Source organism: Bufo gargarizans, chromosome 4 (genome assembly GCF_014858855.1).
Source record: "Bufo gargarizans isolate SCDJY-AF-19 chromosome 4, ASM1485885v1, whole genome shotgun sequence".
NCBI classification, from domain to species: domain Eukaryota; kingdom Metazoa; phylum Chordata; class Amphibia; order Anura; family Bufonidae; genus Bufo; species Bufo gargarizans.
In genome coordinates, this window is record NC_058083.1 from 111,457,447 (window position 1) to 111,480,678 (window position 23,232).

Consider the following 23,232-nt stretch of genomic DNA (forward strand, 5'->3'; position numbering starts at 1 on the left):
GTCTCCACCCCTTTAACTGTAACCTACACAGTGCCCTGCCCCTTTAACAGCAACATCCACAGTGCCCGCCCCTTTAACAATGACCTCCACAGTGCCCACCTCTTTAACAGTGACCTCCACAGTGCCTGTCCCTTTAACAAGGACCTCCACAGTGCCCGCCCCTTTAACAGTGACCTCCACAGCGCCCGCCTTTTTAACAGTGACCTCCACAATGCCTGCTCCTTTACCAGTGACCTCCACAGCACCCGCCTCTTTAACAGTGACCTCCACAGCTCCCTGCCCCTTTAATGCTAGGGCTACACGACAACATGTGTCGCGCAACATTTTGTCTCAATAATTTTTATAATGGTAGGCTATGGTGTCGCACTGTAACATGCGTCATGCTGCGACTGCGACACAACAGTCGCAAAAAATCCATCCAAGATGGATGCATGTAGCAGTGTAGTTGTGCTCTATGTGTCGTGTGACTTATTGTCGTTGTGTAGCCCTATCCTAAAGCTGACCTACAGCAGTGAAGAAAAATGGCTGGGTTGTTATGGAAACCTGAAGTAAAACTGTGTGTATGTGGAGCTTCTATTGGCTGATAAGGGTCATGTGACCGTGTGTATGACAGTTGGGATATGAAGAGAAAGACTTGCAGGCTTGTATTGGCTAATGCAGGTCATATTTTGGGAATATCTCAGGAACGGTATGTCCTAGGTTGCTGAGACCCGGTCTAAACCCTTCTGGAAACCTGATGTACCTATGTGCCAAATTTGGTGAAGATCACTCCAGTCGTTTGGTCACGCATAAAGAACAGACAGACAGACGTCAAGATAGACAGAAACTCATTTTTATAATATAAGATATATATACAGTATGTCCTTGTTTCAATATCCTTACTGGTCCTATCCTTAGTAGCTCGTATACTCTAAGGATTCATTCAGACCTAGCAATGTTAAAGAGTTAAATCGGATGATCCAGTACATTTGCTTTCTACAGTGGCTCTGCTAAGATTGCGGTACCCATTCTATTGGTGTTAGTCGTAGGTGGGTGGGGTCACCCTCATGGACTTAGTTTTCCATTTTATATTGGAGCGATGCTGATTCAATATTTCCCTCAACGTTTGAGTGGTTCTACCACATACATTTTATTTCATATACTCTGTGTATGGTACTTGTGGTCAGGTACAAATTTTATGTTTTATGCACATTTATATGGGGAGATCTAGTGGCTTACTAACTGACCAAAGCAGCAATGCTGAGAGTTGTAGCTAGTTGTTCATCACCTGGCACAAAGTTTAATTTGGGTGCCGCCCCTTTGGAAATTGAATTCCATTTGCAAATTTCACCCTGGCCTGATCATACACATTAGATGAATGTCATTGGAAACCACCAGTCTTATGTGTATGATGACCTCCTGACAGTCCTCCAGTGAAGGACATGATGGGTATCAAGATTACTTGTATGGCCAAGTTATGAAGTGTGAATGGGAATATTCCTTCCTAATGGATGCAGGGCCGTCTTTAATATTGATCGGACCCTGAGCAAGAATTTACTTGGGCGCCCCTGGATCCCGTCTTCCCACACCCTAGCATGCAATCACGCCCTCCACCACAACACACACACAAAAAAAAAATCCACACACCTCGTAGAGTAGCAAACTTTAATATTGATGAGTGGCCACTAGAGGTGTTCCTTAGCAGTAATGTAAATACTGCCTTTTTTTCTGAAAAGGCAGTGTTTACATTAAAAAGCTTGCAGAGACATGCTATAGACACCAGAACTACTACGTTTAGCTGTTGTGGTTCTGGTGACACAAATATATAGTATTTTGCAGATTACTTTTTACAATGTGCAGATGGTACTGTACTACTAACCCCTCCATCCACCCCTTCATACAGGGTAATACAGCGCCACATACCTCTTACATCCAATGACGTCTCTTTGATGTAGATGTAGACCACCATTTCTCGTCTCTGCAGTTTGACAAACAAAATCTTAGTTTACAACTTTTCCATCATCCTCCCATCTTCTGGACAAATCATCCTACCACCCCCAATACTGTTCCACTGTGCTCCCCAATACTATATTGCAGAAACAAATAAACCCCCTGATAATACACTGCCTGTCCAAAAAAAAAAAAAAAAGTCGCCAAATAGTTATGAGACTCCTATTGGATAATTACTGCATGGGCGATTATCTTTCAGCTGGCAATAAGTTATTTAACCCCAACTGGTGCAATGAGTTGCTTCTCATTTCTTAAACAACCCTGTCTAAAGACACATCTCGTGGTTGTGGAAAGGATGTTAGTCTGTTTGAGAAGGGTCAAATCATTGGCATGCATCAAGCAGAGAAAACATCTACTAAAATTGGGTTAAGAACTGTCCAACGCATTATTAAAAACTGGAAGGATAGTGGGGACCCATTGTATTCGAGGAAGAAATGTGGCGGGCAAAAAAATCCAGAATGATCATGATCGGCGATCACTTAAATGTTTGAAATCAAACCGAAGAAAAACAACAGTAGAACTCGGTGCTATGTTTAATAGTGAAAGTAAGAGCATTTACACACGCACAATACGAAGGGAACGCAAGGGATCAGGACTGAACAGCTGTGTAGCCGTAAGAAAACCACTAATCAGTGAGGCAAATAAGAAAAAAAGGCTTAAATTTGCTAGGGAGCATAAAGATTGGACTCTGGAGCAATGGAAGAAGGTCATGTGGTCTGAGGAGTCCAGATTGACCCTGTTCCAGAGTGATGGGCGCATCAGGGTAAGAAGAGAGGCAGATGAAGTGATGCACCCATCATGCCTAGTGCCTACTGTACAAGCCTGTGGCGCAGTGCTATGATCTGGGGTTGCTGCAGTTGGTCAGGTCTAGGTTCAGCAACAGTATCTGTGCTCCAAGAATGAGGTCAGCTGACTACCTGAACATACTGAATGACCAGGTTATTCCATCAATGTATTTTTTCTTCCCTGATGGCACGGGCATATTCCAAGATTACAATGCCAGGATTTATCGGGCTCAAATTGTGATGAAAGAGTGGTTCAGGGAGCATGAGACATCATTTTCACACATGGACTAGCCACCACAGAGTCCAGACCTTAACCCCATTGAGTATCTTTGGGGTGTGCTGGAGAAGGCTTTGCGCAGCAGTCAGACTCTACCATCATCAATGCAAGATCTTGGTGAAAAATGAATGCAACACTGGATGGAAATGAATCTTGTGACATTGCAGAAGCTTATCGAAACAATGCCACAGCGAATGCTTGCCATAATCAAAGCTAAAGGCTTTTTTTTGGAGGCAACTTTTTTTTGGACAGGCAGTGTAGTAGTACCATGCAGATAGTGCCCTTCAATAATTATTGTCAATAGTGCCCTAAAATAACTGCACCCAGCAAATAGTGCCCCTGGCACTAATAGTCTAAACATAACGTCCCCCCAAAATAATTGTGGTAAGCTGTTACTGTGCCAAGGTGCCCCCGCAGTAATAGTGCTCCCAAAAGTCCCACCAATAGGAATAATTCTCTGCTAGAGCACACATGGTAGTAATAGTGCTCCTACAGTGCCCCCATCATGTCCCTACTGTGCCCCAGAAGTAATAATGCTCCCATAGTGCCCATACTAGTAATCATGTTCCCCATAGACCACTAGTAGTAATAAAGCCCATCATAATGCCCCCAGTAGTAATAATTATCCTTATAATGTGCCAGTGCAAAAAAGACCCCCTTTTAATGCCCCTAGTTGAGCTAATGTCCCCATAGTGCCCCCATAATGTGCCAGTATAAAATACCCCTATATAGTGTCCCCAGTAGATGTCTCCATAGTGTTCCTCTCCCCCTTCTTACTAGTGCCCTCCATGATGTACCAGTAAAAATGCCCCATATATAGTATCACAGTAGATGCCCTGTGTCCCCCATAATTTGCAAGCATAAAATACCCCTTCTTAGTGTCCCCATAGATGAGCCCATAGTACTCCTCTCTCCCCTTCCCCATAGTACCCACCATAATGTGCCCCAGTATAAAATGCCCTTATACAGAGCCCCCCATATAAAATACCCCTTCTTTGTGACCTCAGTAGAAGCCCCCATAGTGTTCCTCTCGCCCCTTCCCCCATATAAAATAACCCTTATTTGTGGTCTCAGTAGATGTCCCCATAGTGCCACCCAATAATGTGCCAGTAAAAAGTGCCACCAATAATGTGCCAGTAAGTAGAGCCCCCATAGATTCCCCCACAGTGCCCCCCAATAATGTGACAGTAAGATGTGCCCCCATATATGCCCCCCATAATGTGCCAGTAACAAGTGCCCCCATAGATGCCCCCAATCATGTGCCAGTAACAAGTGCCCCATAGATGCCCCCCAATCATGTGCCAGTAAGTGCCCCCATAGATGACCCTCAATCATGTGCCAGTAACAAGTGCCCCCATATATGCCCCCCAATCATGTGCCAGTAACAAGTGCCCCCATAGATGCCCCCCAATCATGTGCCAGTAACAAGTGCCCCCATAGATGCCCCTCAATAATGTGCTAGTAACAAGTACCTCCATAGATGCCCCCCAATCATGTGCCAATAACAAGTGCCCCCATAGATGCCCTCAATCATGTGCCAGAAACAAGTGCCCCCATAGATGCCTCTCAATCATGTGCCAGTAACCGGAGCCCCCATAGATGCCTCCCAATCATGTGCCAGTAACAAGTGCCCCCATAGATGCCTCCCAATCATGTACCAGTACCAAGTGCCCCCATAGATGCCCCCCAATTATGTGCCTGTAAGTAGTACCATATAAAAAAATAAACACTTAGGCTTTCACACGGGCGAGTTTTCCGCGCGTGAGGTGAACACATTGCACCAGCACTGAATCCAGACCCATTCATTTCTATGGGGCTGTGCACATGAGCAGTGATTTTCACCCATCACTTGTGCGTTACGTGAAAATCGCAGCATGCTCAGTATTGTGCGTTTTTCACGCAACGCAGGCCCTATAAAAGTGAATGGGGCTGAGTGAAAATCGCGCGATTTTCACACATGGTTGCTAGGATGAAAGTCTATTCACCCAGACCCAAACCCGGACTTCTGTAAATTTTATTATTTTCCCTTATAACATTGTTATAAGGGAAAATAATAGCATTCTTTAATACAGAATGCTTAGTAAAAAGTCAATTGAGGGTTAAAAAATAAAAATAAAATTAACTCACCTCCTCCATTTGATTGTGTAGCTGCCGGTCTCCTGTTCTTTCTTAGGACCTGTCAAAGGACCTGAGGTGACATCACTGTGCTCATCACATGATACATCACATGATCCATCACCATGGTGATGGACCATGTGATGAGCTCAGTGATGTCACCACAGGTCCTTTGACAGGTCCTGAACAAAGAATAGGAGACCGGCAGCTACGCGATCAATTGGAGGAGGTGAGTTAATTTAATTCAATTTTGACTTCATCTCCCTGTGCCCTGCCGCCGCCCCCCACTTGTCACCAAGGCCGCGCCGCCTGGGGCCATCGCCTCACTTTGGCTAATTGGCGGTGCGGCCCTGCTAGCGCCCCCTGGAATTTTGCGCCCGGGGCAACGGCCCCCCCATGCTACACCACTGGCCAGCAGGGCTCAAGAGGCAGCTGCCTTGGGCCCCCCAGGAGCAACTGGGCCTGGGGCAGCTGCCCCTTTTGCCCCATGTTAAAGACGGACCTGTCATGGAACCATGAACCACCAGACGTACAACAAGAGATAAGTGGAAATAAGAAGGCTTTATTGAAAACCTAGCTGTAAGGCCAAAGTCCAAACGGATGGCTAAACTGAAGCAGGGTCTTGCGAAGCCAGAGGTCAGGAACCAGAAGGGTAGTCAGACGAAGCCTGGATCAGGAACCAGCAGGGTAGTCAGACGAAGCCTGGCTCAGGTACCAGCAGGGTAGTCAGACGAAGCCAGGATCAGGAACCAGAAGCAGCAGCAGTCTTAGAAGCATGTGAACACAGGAGGACCAAGCAAGGAACTGAAGCCACAGACCTCCTATATATATGAGCTAGGCATCCAGCTCCTCCCAGTGGGAAGGAGAAGCCGCAGGGTGGGAGGCTACAAGAAACCCAGAAACCAAGATGGCCGCCAGCACATGTCAAACGAAGGAGAACAGCAAGAAGGTAAGACCATGACAGGACCTGAATGGAGGGACAGAAGTCACACCTGCTGTTACCAAAAATGAAGTGTGCAAAATAATCTTTAGGGCTCATGCACATTTCTACAGTCAGGTCCATAAATATTGGGACATCGACACAATTCTAACATTTTCGAATCTATACACCACCACAATGGATTTGAAATGAAATGAACAAGATGTGCTTTAACTACAGACTGTAAGATTTAATTTGAGGGTATTTACATCCAAATCAGGTGAACGGTGTAGGAATTACAACAGTTTGCATATGTGCCTCCCACTTGTTAAGGGACCAAAAGTAATGGGACATAATAATAATAATAATAATAAAAAATCAAGCTTTCACTTTTTAATACTTGGTTGCAAATCCTTTGCAGTCAATTACAGCCTGAAGTCTGGAACGCATAGACATCACCAGATGCTGGGTTTCATCCCTGGTGATGCTCTGCCAGGCCATTACTGCAACTGTCTTCAGTTCCTGCTTGTTCTTGGGGCATTTTCCCTTCAGTTTTGTCTTCAGCAAGTGAAATGCATGCTCAATCAGATTCAGGTCAGGTGATTGACTTGGCCATTGCATAACATTCCACTTCTTTCCCTTAAAAATCTCTTTGGTTGCTTTTGCAGTATGTTTTGGATCATTGTCCATCTGCACTGTGAAGCGCCAGCCAATAAGTTCTGCAGCATTTGGCTAAATATGAGCAGGTAATATTGCCTGAAACACTACAGAATTCATCCTGCTGCTTTTGTCAGCAGTCATATCATTAATAAATACAAGAGAACCAGTTCCATTGGCAGCCATACATGCCCACGCCATGACACTACCACCACCATGCTTCACTGATGAGGTGGTATGCTTAGGATCATGAGCAGTTCCTTTCCTTCTCCATACTCTTCTCTTCCCATCACTCTGGTACAAGTTGATCTTGGTCTCATCTGTCCATAGGATGTTGTTCCAGAACTGTGAAGGCTTTTTTACATGTCGTTTGGCAAACTCTAATCTGGCCTTTCTGTTTTTGAGGCTCACTAATGGTTTACATCTTGTGGTGAACCCTCTATATTCACTCTGGTGAAGTCTTCTCTTGATTGTTGACTTTGACACACATACACCTACCTCCTGGAGAGTGTTCTTAATCTGGCCAACTGTTGTGAAGGGTGTTTTCTTCACCAGGGAAAGAATTCTTCGGTCATCCACCACAGTTGTTTTCCGTGGTCTTCCGGGTCTTTTGGTGTTGCTGAGTTCCTTCTTTTTAAGAATGTTCCCAAGATATTTTTTGCTATCTATCTGATGGGCTTGTTTTGTTTTTTTCAGCCTAATGATGGCTTGCTTCACTGATGACAGCTTTTTGGATCTCATCTTGAGAGTTGACAGCAACAGATTCCAAATGCTGATAGCACACTTGAAATGAACTCTGGACCTTTTATCTGCTCCTTGTAATTGGGATAATGAGGGAATAACACACACCTGGTGTCACGGCCAATTTATGTTTGACCGTGACGCTGTTGCGTGCAGACTGGTTGCTGGGGGCAACGTGTAGTTTTCTGTTTGCACGTACACTTTCCATTATTTGGTGCTTTCCCCGTTTTGGTTGTCACAGGGTTAATTTAGGTGTGTCTGCTAGGTATGGTGGGTGTAACCTCAGGCCTCTTTATATGATTGTGTGTTGGAGCCTGTGGTCAGTCTTATTTTGTTGTCTGCCTGTGTAGGAGCTGTGCTCCCTGGCGGTATGCCTTTGTGTCTGTGTGAGTCACCCTTATTTATTATATTGTTTCCTTGCCCTGGCTGTGTGTCCCCTCTGGTGTGTCTCTGTTTTCCTCCCCCACCTGGTGTATGTTGTATTGGTGTGGTTGGTGTATGGAGGTTTTCTGGTGTTGTCTTGGCTCCGAAAGGGGCATGCTTTCCCGGAGGGGTTTAAGCGAAGACAAGACTGTGGGTTTCCCAGCCTGGAGCCGCATTCCATCTTGGCAACGGCAGGTAAGTGTGGCTAGCATAGTTATGCTACTGTGTAACTTACCTGCCGTACTGCTTATCCCATGGTCTTGCTTCCTGTCTGCCACTGGGCCTCTGGAGACACCATTTCATCCATGGTGTAGGATGAATGGGTGGTCTCTGCCCTGTCATTAGGCCTAGGGAATTACAGGGATAGTAGGGTCCTAGGTTCATGAGCATGAGCCCCCTTACCATCTGAGGCGGCTCATGCGCTAGGAGTCCAGGGAGAGCTCAGGGTTAGTTTAGGTAGTGACCAGCTCCCTGTGCCCTGCTATCTGGCGTTGCAGCCACTGCCATTGCACGGTGGGGGGTTTTCCCCACTCCCCGCCGTGACACCTGGCTATGGAACAGCTGAGAAGCCAATTGTCCCATTACTTTTGGTTCCTTAACAAGTGGGAGGCACATATACAAACTGTTGTAATTCTTACACAGTTCACATGATTTGGATGTAAATACCCTCAAATTAAAGCTGACAGTCTGCAGTTAAAGCACATCTTGTTCGTTTAATTTTAAATCCATTGTGGTGTATAGGGTCAAAAATGTTAGAATTGTGTCGATGTCCCAATATTTATGGACCTGACTGTACATTATGTAATTGTTTTGCACATATATAGTTGTAATAGAGCTGCTATAGAGGGCCATAGGGCTTTTACTATACCACCCTATGTTTTTTTTTTTTTCAGAGTGAGGCATATGAAAGTTGTGACATAGTCCATCAACACCATATTCATGGAGCTAATCTAAGGGTCAACATATTGGATATGCAGGGGAGGATTTGTGGGGCCTCAAGCAAAGTTGTGTCTGGGAGCCCTGCTGCACTACTAAGTCCCACTCTCAGCTAAGCAGTGCAACCTGGGCACTTTTACTGCTACTCCATTCCCTCCTCAGTATGTCTGCCCATCTTGTGTTGTTTTTTTGAGCCAAACTTGTGTGGCAAATTAGGTTTGTGCACTTGTAGAAGCAAATCCAAAGTCAAACTACAGCTAAAATTTGAGTGTCAGCCTTAGCTTTCTGCTCCAGAAATACAAAGCAGCTTTTAGATGTGTGAACATACCCTTATTCCTCCCTAGAAACATTGTTTGTATGAGAGAATATCTCTTTATATATGTGACCCAAAGAAACCTATACCATTTTGTAAAAGATCTGCCTGTTTATGCACATGTTATCTAACATCACTTTAATTATAGTGTATGTTAAATTATATTCTCATTACCTCGGTAATAAGGATATCCTGGCCATGGTCACGGTTTGGGGGGAAAATCATCCTTACCAACAATAATACAATACAGCTCAGAATTCTTTGAAATATTAAATTTCATGTTCTCAAAACAGGACTGAACGTTTTTTGTTTGGGGCAAAGAAACTGTCCTCTGTGTTCATACGCCCAGTGGCTAGATTGCATTAATTCAATCACATTATTTAATACCTTTATGGTCTGGAAATCTTCAACTTTGAGTATGCCTGAGGACACAAATATCTGGTCACTTTGCTGATTTCTACATAAATTTCCAGCATCAGAAGCATGTCCAAATGAATTCTTGCATTGCTTTCTTTAGTTTTTATTGGAAGAGAGAGAGCTCATCATGTGCTACGGAAAAGAGCTAATCATTTTCTGGAAGAAATACTTCCTGGAAATCTAGAGCGAGAATGCTATGAGGAGACGTGTTCACAAGAGGAGGCAAGAGAAATCTTCAAATCTCCAGAAAAGACGGTAAGCAGTCTCAGGATCTTGAATACATTACTGTTTGGTAACCAGTAGAATTCTGAATTTGCATTTGTGTGTGAATGGGTAATTAAACATAATGTAATTAGAAATCGGTAATGAGCTATTCTTAGGCATGGGAAGAATACTGCTCAGATTTTTAGTCAGAGAACATCCTTGCATTGAGTACAGTTAAGACTGTGGTGTAACTGGTACTGCATCTGCCTCCCATATAGTAGATCCTGGGTTCAAGACCTGATAGAAACAATCTGTAAAAAATAAGAGTAATAAAACCTAAATATAAGATGTCAGGATCACTGTGGATTTTAATTGCCAGAGGCTCAATCGCTAGAGCAAATACAGCTGGTGGCAAAGGACATCTCTGGTGCGTGTCACGTTGGATGTGGATAGGTGGAAAATTGGTCAAAGGTAATGTTGGATAATATTCTAGGTTAGAGAAAAAGTGTTTGGACAGCCTGAAAGGAAGAGTCCCCTGAAACCCACTTTAGAAAGGACTTGGAATAGGTATTCCCATGACATAGTATCAAACACCTTCTGCATATCTAAGGTCACGAAGGTCAGTGGGGTGGATGATATATTTGCAATTTGAAAGACGTTCAAAATTTTACCAATGTTGCCGATGGCCTCTTCCCGGGATCCTATTTAATCTGCAAGCCAGGATGGAGGAGAAAAGGTTATTATCCAGATAAGGCTCCATTCACACATCCGCAATTCTGTTCCGCATTTTGCGCAATGAAATTGCGGACCCATTTATTTCTATGGGGCCGCACGATGTGCTGCCCAGATCCGGAAATGCAGACCCGCACTTCCGGGTTCGCATTTCCGTTCCTGAAAAAAATAGAACATGTCCTAATCTTGTCCGCAATTGCCGACAGGATTAGGCATATTCAATTATAGTGTCGGCGTTGTACGGTCCGCAAAATGCGGAAGACATATTGCCAGTGTCCGTGTTTTGCGGATCCGCGGATACATGTTGTAGTTTTACAACAGCTGGAGAGCCACAGGTTGGTGATAGTTGTGTCACGGTGTCTCCTACCTGGGTATGGCTGGACTCCTGGCTCACTTGCAATACATTTGAGTATAGTGATAGTAGGAGTAATAGAGGAACTTGGCAGAATAATTGATGTCCAGACCTTTAGATGAAGTTCAAACGTTTCTTTACTTGAGGTAACTTTCATCCAAGCAGTATACAGCTTTGGTCTCTGGTCCCAGCAGGTTTTGGCAATGATTGGCAGGAATGAATATTTCTGCTCTAAATTTGGAGCTTGCAGGATAAGTCGTCTGCTTAGTAGCTCTGTAATTGTGATAGGAATTAATCTTCTGCACTTTTCTGTAACTTCTGCTGTATGGGGACAGACTAGCTGAGGAGGAATGGCAATGGACTTAACTGACAGATGGATTCTCAGGGGATGCTTTCTTCCTGGAACTCTGGAGGTTGTCTGTAGTTTCTGCTTCTCTTCATCCAGCTGAACTGGGTATATGACCAAGTCTAAGCCGAGACTCGGTCCTTGCTGTCTTCCCTATGCAGGGGAACTCCTGACACACACCCTACCCCTAGCAAAGGGTGGGCTACACTGACTCTAACTTCCTTCTCCAACCATGCTGCAGGATGTGGGAACAGCCCACTCTCTCCACAGAGGGGGAGCTAAGCTGGAATAAACCATTCCAGCTCAGATACACTAAACTGTCACTAGTACCTTGCCAAAGAGTTGCTGCCACCTACTGGTAACCAGGAAAATTACATGAACAATTGTGTTTAACATGGTTTTAGATGCAAATTTGTGAAAGACATGAGCAAAATCAAATCAGATGACAGTATAAAGCTCTTAGAAGATAGAAGCGGGGTAGAGGCGTGTAGTAACACAACTCTGGGGTGTTACACATGTTTTGCAGATCTACAATCGTCAACAGACGTGTGCATGAGCTCTTAGAATTTTTTTCTCCTGGCCCAGTCTGTATACTGAAGATCTGATTAACCCATTGTTTAGACTTCAAGGTGGAGACATTTCTGACAGCTCCCTGTATTTGATCCCTTGCCTCAGAGTAGTGCAACCTGAGTGGAACATCCCACGAGAGATCTGAGTTTTAGTCTCACCAGCGCTCTGTGCACTCTGTCCATGCGAAACAAGACAGGATCCGCCTTGGATAGACGTGCACTAAATAAATCCTAAATTTACTGAAGATTTGGAAAAATTAGCAATTTTCTAAATTTGAATTTCTCTGCTTTTAAAGAAGATGGTGATTCCTCATGAGATAGTTATTACTTTACATTTCCCATATGTCTACTTTATGGCTGCATCATTTTGTAAATGTAATTTTCTTTTTTCAGGACGTTAGAAGGCTTAGAATTTTAGAAGCAATTTTTAAGAAAATTTTCATAGTAGAAATCTTGGGGCTTACATAGAAATCAACCAGAACCGACCCTATTTTAGCACGGGGACCCAATGGGGTGGGGAGGGTGCCCGTACCCTCCTTAAACCCTGTGCATGCCTTGGCCAGCGTTGACTGCGGCATACAGGGGATTAATACGCCGGCATCAGTGTATGCACGTATACAACAGGGGCTTAGCTGTCAGTAATAGCCAGGTGCCTGATCGAGCGGGCATAGCTCCTGCACCTGCCCGATCACAGCACGCCGTACATATATGGCACTGGTAATTAAGTAAAGGCTCACAGCGCTGTACATGTACAGCACTGGTCACGTACGGGTTAAAAAGTGACACACTGGTGTAAAAATAGTCTTTTACTAGTGGTAGCATTTGTCAAGCAGGGAGTACTGGAGATCGCAGACAATTTTACTACTCTTACCTAGGACAGGAGGGCAGTCTGGTGGCTCAAACGTTCTGTCTTTGCCCACATATAAATAATATAACAAAGACAAAGACAGGACACAAGTGCAGGATCTGCCCCCCCCCCCACCCCCCGGTATAGATGCACCACTGCATATGGGGTTGAGCACTGTGGCGAAACCAACCTCGCCACTGGGTTTTGGAGGGGGCTGTTTGAAGGCCTCTTGCCTCAGGATTATGGCCCATAGTAACTTTAAAGGAGAAAACAGACCGGCCGCACAGCTTAAATCTGTCTGTAGAATTGTATTTTATGTTATTATGCGTTCGGTTAAATTGTATGTTATGTGAGGGCACCCAGATAGCTAATATTATTGTATTCATGTATTCTGAGTGCCATTCACCTAATGATATGCACTCAGACTTGAGCTATCTGGGGATATGTTAAATGTCTGTGTTTGCTGTGGGGGTGTGCCATTGTGTGTTTGGGTGGTGATTCCTGTCCTGTTGTCTCCACATGTGTATTGGTTATCTCCCCTTTGTCCTGAGAGATAATTGGATTGCCTTCGGTCGTCTCCCAGGCAGAGAGGAGGAAACCATGATGCATTGTGGGGATATGTTGTATCTGTTCTGTGTCGCAATCTCCCTTCTGGTCCTCTAGGGGGCGGGAACGATTGGTTGCTGTATTTACATTGTGTGTGTTGTGAATTACTGATTGGTTGGATTTCAAAACCCTGTGGGCAGTACTATGTTTGTTTTTTTATCAATAAAAGAGGCTGTACTTGAAGTACAGTCAGAGCACTGCTTGACCCTCAACACGGAGCCTTGTCTCGTTATTGGGGGGATTCCCTGTATGCTGTTAGAGACTGATTGCCAGGAGTGTAAGCTGACTGAATGCTTTTCCTGTTTGCCTGCTGACAGCTGTTCGTGAGGTTCCAGTTTGGAGTGCTATTTTGTATCCAGTTCGGGAGGTTGGTGTTCTGCAGTAGCTGTGCCTGTCTCTCAGAAAGGGGCATATCGTCTAAACGGATTTTAACCCCTTGTCTGCTGAAACGGTGCCGTTACATTGGTGGCAAGCAGCGGGATCGTTCCTACAGCCAGAAGGACAGCTACAGGAGACACCATTTCTGTGGATTCTACAATTTAAGGGCAACGCATGTCCCAGTACAGCGACCCTAAAAGCACCAGGATGGAACCAGCAGTGTTATACGAGGAGGAGGACCTGGATGGCCGGGATGCATTAAGGAAAGGCATCTGGTACCAGGCCCTGGATAATGTACAATACCAGCGAGGTGAGAGTCTCCCCAGTGAAGAGCAGCGGTTGCAGAAGCAAGTGGCCCTGCGGATGTCCTTCCTGGGAGAGCAGCCCCTGGAGGAATGGGTGATAGAACTACAGCACCGGGTATGGCAGGAGCTATGGCTGGAGGATGCCTACCAGGCGCTTTGGTGGTATGTGGCACAGTTTATACCCTGGACAGCTGAGCATGACAAGCCAGAGGGAGAGGAGTTTGATGGTCCTGGCTTGTTATGGGAGTCCTTTGCAGAGCCTGACTTTGGGAGCCCTGCACAGTCCAGACTTCAGGACATTTTCTATGAGAGGGAGGCTAGGCATGAGTGGGATGACCCCCATGAAGTAGAGAAAGACCTGGCTCACCTAGCAACCCTGGAGTGGGAACTGGAGCAGGACTACCGAGATCTCTTCCACTCCATTGAGAAGGCTCAGCAGGACGGTAAGGTGACAGACCCAGATCCAGACCCATTCAGCTGGGCAGATATTGTAGAGTGTTACTGGGAAGGACCCCAGGTGGCCGGTAGAGATGGGACCGAGGTCTCTCCGCCGGTCCTGCAGGGAATTGGGAGCCCAGTCTTCATTCCCCAGCGGCAGTGTGAAGTGCAGGGAGGGGAGAGCAGCGGCCTCCCTCCCCAGCGGCAGGCTGAGTTACAGGGGGCAGAGGTAGTTGTTCCTGCCCCCCAGCAGCAGAGTGATATGCCGGGAAGGCAGTGTGAAATGCAGGGAGAGGAGAGCAACGGCCTCCCTCCCCAGCGGCAGGCTGAGTTACAGGGGGCAGAGGTAGTTGTTCCTGCCCCCCAGCAGCAGCATGATTTTTTGGGAATTGGGAGCCAAGTCTCCATTCCCCAGCGGCAGACGGAGTTACAGGGGGCAGAGACAGTCGGTCCTGTCCCCCAGCGGCCGAGTGTCCTACAGGGAATGGAGAGCCCAGTCTCCTTTCCCCAGCAGCAGGACACTGTATTGGGAGCGGAGGCGGTCGGTCGCCCTCCCCAGCGGCTGGAAGTATGTATGGGAGAGGAGCTTGTTACCCCCTCTCCCCAGCGGCAGATTAACGCACCAGGGGGAGACAGTAAGCCCCACAACTCTGCAGATGGGACCGTGGTCTCTGCACTTACAGCACAGGGGGTAGGGACAGTTGGTCCTGCCCCCCAGCAACAGGGCTGTTTAGCCAAAGGGGAGACAGTCGGTTTCCCCCTCCAACAACCAGACTCCAACCAGGCTTCTTCCGTGGTAACGCTGGCACCAGGGAAGAGTACCGCTGATCCCTGCCCACAAAGCAACCTCCACTCCAAGCCAGGGAGCAACTCAGAGACCGGGAGTACCAGCTACCAATATAACCTTGGTGGATTCACTGGACAGAGACAGCCTACTAAATTCAACAGGTCCAGTATATGGTTGTGGGTGGGCTGCCAGACTAACTCAGGTACCGACCGGCGTGAGGTCAGGTATCTGGTTAGTCTTCCCTGGGGGGGGGAGATGTGTGGCGAAACCAACCTCGCCACTGGGTTTTGGAGGGGGCTGTTTGAAGGCCTCTTGCCTCAGGATTATGGCCCATAGTAACTTTAAAGGAGAAAACAGACCGGCCGCACAGCTTAAATCTGTCTGTAGAATTGTATTTTATGTTATTATGCGTTCGGTTAAATTGTATGTTATGTGAGGGCACCCAGATAGCTAATATTATTGTATTCATGTATTCTGAGTGCCATTCACCTAATGATATGCACTCAGACTTGAGCTATCTGGGGATATGTTAAATGTCTGTGTTTGCTGTGGGGGTGTGCCATTGTGTGTTTGGGTGGTGATTCCTGTCCTGTTGTCTCCACATGTGTATTGGTTATCTCCCCTTTGTCCTGAGAGATAATTGGATTGCCTTCGGTCGTCTCCCAGGCAGAGAGGAGGAAACCATGATGCATTGTGGGGATATGTTGTATCTGTTCTGTGTCGCAATCTCCCTTCTGGTCCTCTAGGGGGCGGGAACGATTGGTTGCTGTATTTACATTGTGTGTGTTGTGAATTACTGATTGGTTGGATTTCAAAACCCTGTGGGCAGTACTATGTTTGTTTTTTTATCAATAAAAGAGGCTGTACTTGAAGTACAGTCAGAGCACTGCTTGACCCTCAACACGGAGCCTTGTCTCGTTATTGGGGGGATTCCCTGTATGCTGTTAGAGACTGATTGCCAGGAGTGTAAGCTGACTGAATGCTTTTCCTGTTTGCCTGCTGACAGCTGTTCGTGAGGTTCCAGTTTGGAGTGCTATTTTGTATCCAGTTCGGGAGGTTGGTGTTCTGCAGTAGCTGTGCCTGTCTCTCAGAAAGGGGCATATCGTCTAAACGGATTTTAACCCCTTGTCTGCTGAAACGGTGCCGTTACAAGCACTTCCTGCTTTTTAATACCACGCCAATTTGTAGTATTTAGAATTTTTTGGAGATGTAGAAACTCCTAGTCTGAATGTGCCTTTATTTCCATCCACAGGCAGCATTCTGGTGCACATGTGAGGCCCAGGCTATATCAGCCAGTCTTGGGTGGGGCTCTGCCTCCTCCCATTGTATGCATGGTCACATGCTGGAGGTTACTGGGAGATTGCTTTGAGTCGGACCTTGCGCTCCTGTAATTCGCCCACTGGCTCCTGGTATTGCACATACGGCCCAGGTAGGTTTAGCGTTAGGTCCCAAGCTACTTGAGAAACCTTGGCACGGTGCACGGGCTCAGACATGTCCTCCAAGCAGGATCTGCCCCCCGGTATAGATGCACCACTGCATATGGGGTTGCACTGCATATTGTAGTTTGTATTTCCCCACATATATCCTGAATGTATATGTGTATCCAGTTTCTAACTAGCATAAATTGTACATTTTTATGTCATGCTTGGCTCTTTTGTTGTGAAGACACTGAGAGAATTTTATCCTGCCCTTAAATTGTACTAGTGATTCGTCAATTGCAATGGGTGTAAATTTTACCAAATTGTTGCATAAAATGTATAATTTCATGAAGGTGGTCAGAATTAGCATAATTTGTGGGGTGGGTAGCACAAATTGTCGTTAAAATGTACAAATTTGATAATTTCTTCAATCTTTTCCTGGACATTGAAGTGCAGTACATAGGGATATACAGCATACATATTAGGACATCCTCAGATATCATCCACAACTCTCTCCTCCGTCAGGCAAAACTCCATCCTCGGTTAGCCCAAACTCCCTCCTACCTCAGACGTCAGCCAAAACTCCCTCCTCCCTCATCCAAAACTCCCTTCTCAGTCAGGCAAAACTCCATCAGTCCTCCTCCCTCAGACCAAACTCCCTCTTCCGTCAGGCTAAACTCCCTCCTCCGTCAGCCCAAACTCCCTCCTACCTCAGACGTCAGCCAAAACTCCCTCCTCCCTCATCCAAAATTCCCTTGTCCCTCAGACGTCAGTCAAAAAATACCTCCTCCATCAGCCCTCAGCCCAAAGTCCATCAGCCGTCAGGTGTCAGCTCTCAGCCATCAGGGGTCAGACATCAGTTGTCATCCCTCAGCCTAAACTCCAGCCGTCAGACATCAGGTGTCAGCCCTCAGCCTAAACTCCATCAGCCGTCAGGGGTCAGACATCAGGTGTCAGCCCTCAGCCTAAACTCCATCAGCCGTCAGGGGTCAGACATCAGGTGTCAGCCCTCAGCCTAAACTCCATCAGCCGTCAGGGGTCAGACATCAGGTGTCAGCCCTCAGCCTAAACTCCATCAGGTGTCAGCCCTCAGCCTAAACTCCATCAGCCGTCAGGGGTCAGACATCAGGTGTCAGCCCTCAGCTGACACCTGATGCAAATCAATGCAACTGGGGTTTCACGTACAAGCAAGCAATAGTACAAATATTAACAGACAAAAAAAAAAAGATTGGGAAGGTGCCAGCGAGATCTGAACTTGCAACCCCTGGTTTACAAGACCAGCTCCCTCACCCCTGAACTATGGAGCCATCTGCTGTTAGGAAAGGAATCTCATTCACTTGTAGGCGAACCAGTCTCTAGCAGCGGCTGATGTAACGTGTGCTGGAGAGAAGCCCGTGTATGTCAGCGGCTGAACACGGCGTGCCTCATTATACACCAAGGAAACTTGTATCCAGTACTGGTGCCTGGTATTAGTGTCCATAATATATATATATATATATATATGTATATATATATATATATATATATAATGTGTGAAGACAATGGTCTGTGGTGCCAGCGCTTGCTGTAAACATATTTTACATTCTATTACTATGGCTGATGGAGTCTAGGCTGAGGGCTGATACCTGATGTCTGACCCCTCACGGCTGATGGAGTTTGTGCTGAGGGCTGATGGAGGAGGTATTTTTTGACTGATGTCTGAGGGACGAGGGAGTTTTGAGTTAAGGAGGAGGGATTTTTGGCTGACGTCTGAAGGAGGAGGGAGTTTTGGCTGACAGAGGAGGGAGTTTTGGCTGACAGAGGAGGGAGTTTAGCCTGATGGAGGAGGCAGTTTGGTCCGAGGGAGGAGGACTGATGGAGTTTTGCCTGACGGAGGAGGGAGTTTTGGCTGACGTCTGAGGTAGGAGGGAGTTTAGTCTGACGGAGGAGGACTGATGGAGTTCGGGCTGACGGAGGAGAGAGTTTAGTCTGACGGAGGAGGGAGTTTGGTCTGAGGAAGGAGGACTGATGGAGTTTTGCCTGACGGAGGAGGGAGTTGTGGATGATGTCTGAGGATGTCCTAATATGTATGCCGTAGGGATATGCCTGTTGATCAGTATGATCTTAACCTGTGTTTTTGGTTATACCTATGTTTAGGAGCAGCCCCCAGCTACATCAATAAGATGCCACCTGTTTAGCCTGGCATAAAGTGATTGTGGATTAGCTACTATAAAGTGTTCCACAGGTACCGTAGGTTTTTTGAGCAAGCATTGAAATCAACCAACTGTTTAGTTAAAAAAAAATATGTATTCAATTTCATGTATTCATATTGTGTTAACAAGGATTCCCAAAGTAGCATTAAAGAGGTATTACCATTACAGACAATTGGGGCATATTGCTAGGATATTCCCCTATTGTCTGATAGGTGCTGGTCCCACCTCTGGGACCCGCACCTACAATGAGAACAGAGCGGGGGGAGCTGTGGCTGGAGGGCCCCGAATTTCCCAGGGTCCGTCCACCACCAAGAGCTGCTCCCCTCTGCTCCCATAGTAGTGAATGGGAGCGCACCACGCACGCGCAGCCCCTGCTCCAATTCATTTCTTTGGGGTAGACAGAAATAGCTGAGCCAGTGCTCAGCTATTTTCTGCGGCCACATAGAAATGAATTGAGGGCGGCTGCGCATGCGCAGTGAGCCCTCCATTCCTTTCCTCACTCCGTTCTCATTGTAGGTGCAGGTCTCAGAGGTGGGACCTGAACCTATCAGACAATGGGGGAATATCCTAGCAATATGCCCCCATTGTCTGTAATGGGAATACCCCTTTAAATTCTGGAACCTGGGTGGTATAGTTAACTGGGGTTACCCAGAAATTTTTGTTTATCTCAGGGATGGCTTGACCGGTGTCTATTACATGACTCTGAGGAGTATCCCTTTCATCATTTGAGGATGAGCAAAGAACAAATTCCAATCCTCTTTTTTACTTCATCTGTAACAGTGAGCTATATGATTTGTAATTAAAAGGGTTTTTTATATACTGTATGTAAAACTGTAATATAACAGTAAGCTACAGTATATATAATTATATAACATCACTAATAAAAAAAAATCCTGACACTATCCCCCTTACTATATAAAAGAAAAATTAAATGCTACTGAACACAAAAAATATAACTGGTATTACATGTGCATGTATGTGTGTAATTTTATATATATATATATATATATATATATATATTACAGTACAGACCAAAAGTTTGGACACACCTTCTCATTCAAAGAGTTTTCTTTATTTTCATGACTGTGAAAATTGTAGATTCACACTGAAGGCATCAAAACTATGAATTAACACATGTGGAATTATATACATAACAAAAAAGTGTGAAACAGAAAATATGTCATATTCTAGGTTCTTCAAAGTAGACACCTTTTGCTTTAATTACTGCTTTGCACACTCTTGGCATTCTCTTGATGAGCTTCAAGAGGTAGTCACCTCAAATGTTCTTCCAACAGTCTTGAAGGAGTTCCCAGAGATGCTTAGCACTTGTTGGCCCTTTTGCCTTCACTCTGTGGTCCAGCTCACCCCAAACCATCTTGATTGGGTTCAGGTCCGGTGACTGTGGAGGCCAGGTCATTTGGCGCAGCACCCCATCACTCTCCTTCATGGTCAAATAGCCCTTACACAGCCTGGAGGTGTGTTTGGGGTCATTGTCCTGTTGAAAAAGAAATGATGGTCCAACTAAACGCAAACCGGATGGAATAGCATGCCGCTGCAAGATGCTGTGGTAGCCATGCTGGTTCAGTATGCCTTCAATTTTGAATAAATCCCCAACAGTGTCACCAGCAAAGCACCCCCACACCATCACACCTCCTCCTCCATGCTTCACGGTGGGAACCAAGCATGTAGAGTCCATCCGTTCACCTTTTCTGCTTCGCACAAAGACACGGTGGTTGGAACCAAAGGTCTCAAATTTGGACTCATCAAACTAAAGCACGGATTTCAACTGGTCTAATGTCCATTCCTTGTGTTCTTTAGCCCAAACAAGTCTCTTCTGCTTGTTGCCTGTCCTTAGCAGTAGTTTCCTAGCAGATATTCTACCATGAAGGCCTGATTCACACAGTCTCCTCTTAACAGTTGTTCTAGAGATGCGTCTGCTGCTAGAACTCTGTGTGGCACTGACCTGGTCTCTAATCTGAGCTTCTGTTAACCTGCGATTTCTGAGGCTGGTGACTCGGATGAACTTATCCTCCGCAGCAGAGGTGACTCTTGGTCTTCCTTTCCTGGGGCGGTCCGCATGTGAGCCAATTTCTTTGTAGCACTTGATGGTTTTTGTGACTGCACTTGGGGACACTTTCAAAGTTTTCCCAATTTTTCGAACTGACTGACCTTCATTTCTTAAAGTAATGATGGCCACTCGTTTTTCTTTACTTAGCTGCTTTTTTCTTGCCATAATACAAATTCTAACAGTCTATTCAGTAGGACTATCAGCTGTGTATCCACCTGACTTCGCCACAACGCAACTGATGGTCCCAACCCCATTTATAAAGCAAGAAATCCCACTTATTAAACCTGACAGGGCACACCTGTGAAGTGAAAACCATTTCAGGTGACTACCTCTTGAAGCTCATCAAGAGAATGCCAAGAGTGTGCAAAGCAGTAATCAAAGCAAAAGGTGGCTACTTTGAAGAACCTAGAATATGACACATTTTCAGTTGTTTCACACTTTTTTGTTATGTATATAATTCCACGTGTGTTAATTCATAGTTTGATGCCTTCAGTGTGAATCTACAATTTTCATAGTCATGAAAATAAAGAAAACTCTTTGAATGAGAAGGTGTGTCCAAACTTTTGGTCTGTACTGTATATATATATATATATATATATATATATTAGCAGAAGGACCCAGCTTCGGATGGGTATATTTCATCTATTTCATTTAATGTTTGTGTGTGTCGTTAAAAGATATCAACTGTATCCCCCCATAACAGTGACCTCTACAGCACCCCACCACTTTAACAGTAAACTCCACAGTCCCCCACCCCTTAACACTGACCCCCCACCACAGTGCCCCGACACTATAAAATGGGACCTCCACAGCAGCCACCCCCTTAACTTTGACCTTCACAGCAGCCCGCACCTTTAGCAGCGAGTTTCACAGCACCCCACTCCCTTGACAGTGAGCTCCTCAGGGGCCCAACCCCTTAACAGTGACCTCACAGTACCCTGCTGCCTTAACAGTGACCTCAACAGCAGTTTCCCCTTTAATAGTGGCCTCTGCCCCCTTAACAGTGACCTCCACAGTGTCCGCCCCTTTAACAGTGACCTCCACAGCGCACTGCCCTTTTAATGCTAGGCTACATGACGACATGTGTTGCGCCATATTTTGTCTCAACAATTTTTATTATGATAGGCTATGGTGTCGCACTGCGACATGTGTGATACTGTCTGCTGAGTTGTGTATCTAATCCTATCCTGTGTGATACTGTCTTCTGAGCTGTGTATCTAATCCTATCCTGTGTGATACTTTCTGCTGAGCTGTGTATCTAATCCTATCCTGTGTCATACGGTCTGCTGAGCTGTGTATCTAATCTTATATTGTGTGATACTGTCTGCTGAGCTGTGCATCTAATATCCTATCCTGTGTGATACTGTCTGCTGAGCTGTGTATCTAATCCTGTTATGTGTGATACTGTCTGTTGTGTATCTAAGTCTATTATGTGAAACTGTCTGCTGAGCTGTGTAGCAGTCGCAGCAGGTCACATGTCGCAGTGCAACACCATAGACTATCATTATAAAAATTGTCGCGCGACACATGTCGTGTAGCCCTAGCCTGAAGCTGACCTACAGCAGTGAAGAAAAATGGCTGGGTTGTTATGGAAACCTGGAGTAAAACTGTGTGTATGTGGAGACTAAGAGCCTGCAAGCTTCTATTGGCTAATAAGGGACATGTGACCGTGTGTATGGCAGTTGGGATATGAAGAGAAAGAGTTGCAGGCTTGTATTGGCTAATGCAGGTCAGGAACGGTACGTCCTAGAGAGCTGAGACCCAGTCTAAAACCTTCCCAGACACCTGATGTACCTTTGTGCCAAATTTGGTGAAGATCGCGCTCAAGTCATTTGGTCGCACATAAAGAACAGACAGACAGACGTCGTGACAGACAGAGTCATTTTTATAATATAATTTTATATATATATATATATATATATATATATATATATACACAGTTGCAATAAAAAGTATGTGAACCCTTTGGAATTATATGGATTTCTGCACAAATTAGTCATAAATGATCAGTCACATATGATCTGATCTTCATCTAAGTCACAGCAATAGACTATCACAGTCTGCTTAAACTATTAACACACAAAGAATTAAATGTTACCATGTTTTTATCGAACACACCATGTAAACATTCACAGTGCAGGTGGAAAAAGTATGTGAACCCTTGGATTTAATAACTGGTTGAACCTCCTTTGGCAGCAATTACTTCAACCAAACGTTTCCTGTAGTTGCAGATCAGACTGTGCACAACGGTCAGGAGTAATTCTTGACCATTCCTCTTTACAAAACTGTTTCAGTTCAGCAATATTCTTGGGATGTCTGGTGTGAATCGTCTTTCTTGAGGTCATGCCACAGCATCTCAATCGGATTGAGGTCAGGACTCTGACTGGGCCACTCCAGAAGGCGTATTGTCTTCTGTTT

The 23,232-nt window shown here is 45.5% G+C and overlaps 1 protein-coding gene across 1 annotated transcript in view; it reads left to right on the forward strand.

Moving 5' to 3' along the window:
* Nucleotides 1-23,232, forward strand: part of LOC122935003 (coagulation factor VII-like) — a 63,727-nt gene that overhangs the window by 10,616 nt on the left and 29,879 nt on the right. The window contains exon 3 of the mRNA XM_044290714.1: nt 9,673-9,827. Within this exon, the coding sequence (XP_044146649.1) occupies nt 9,673-9,827 (155 nt within the window). The remainder of the gene's footprint in view (nt 1-9,672; nt 9,828-23,232) is intronic.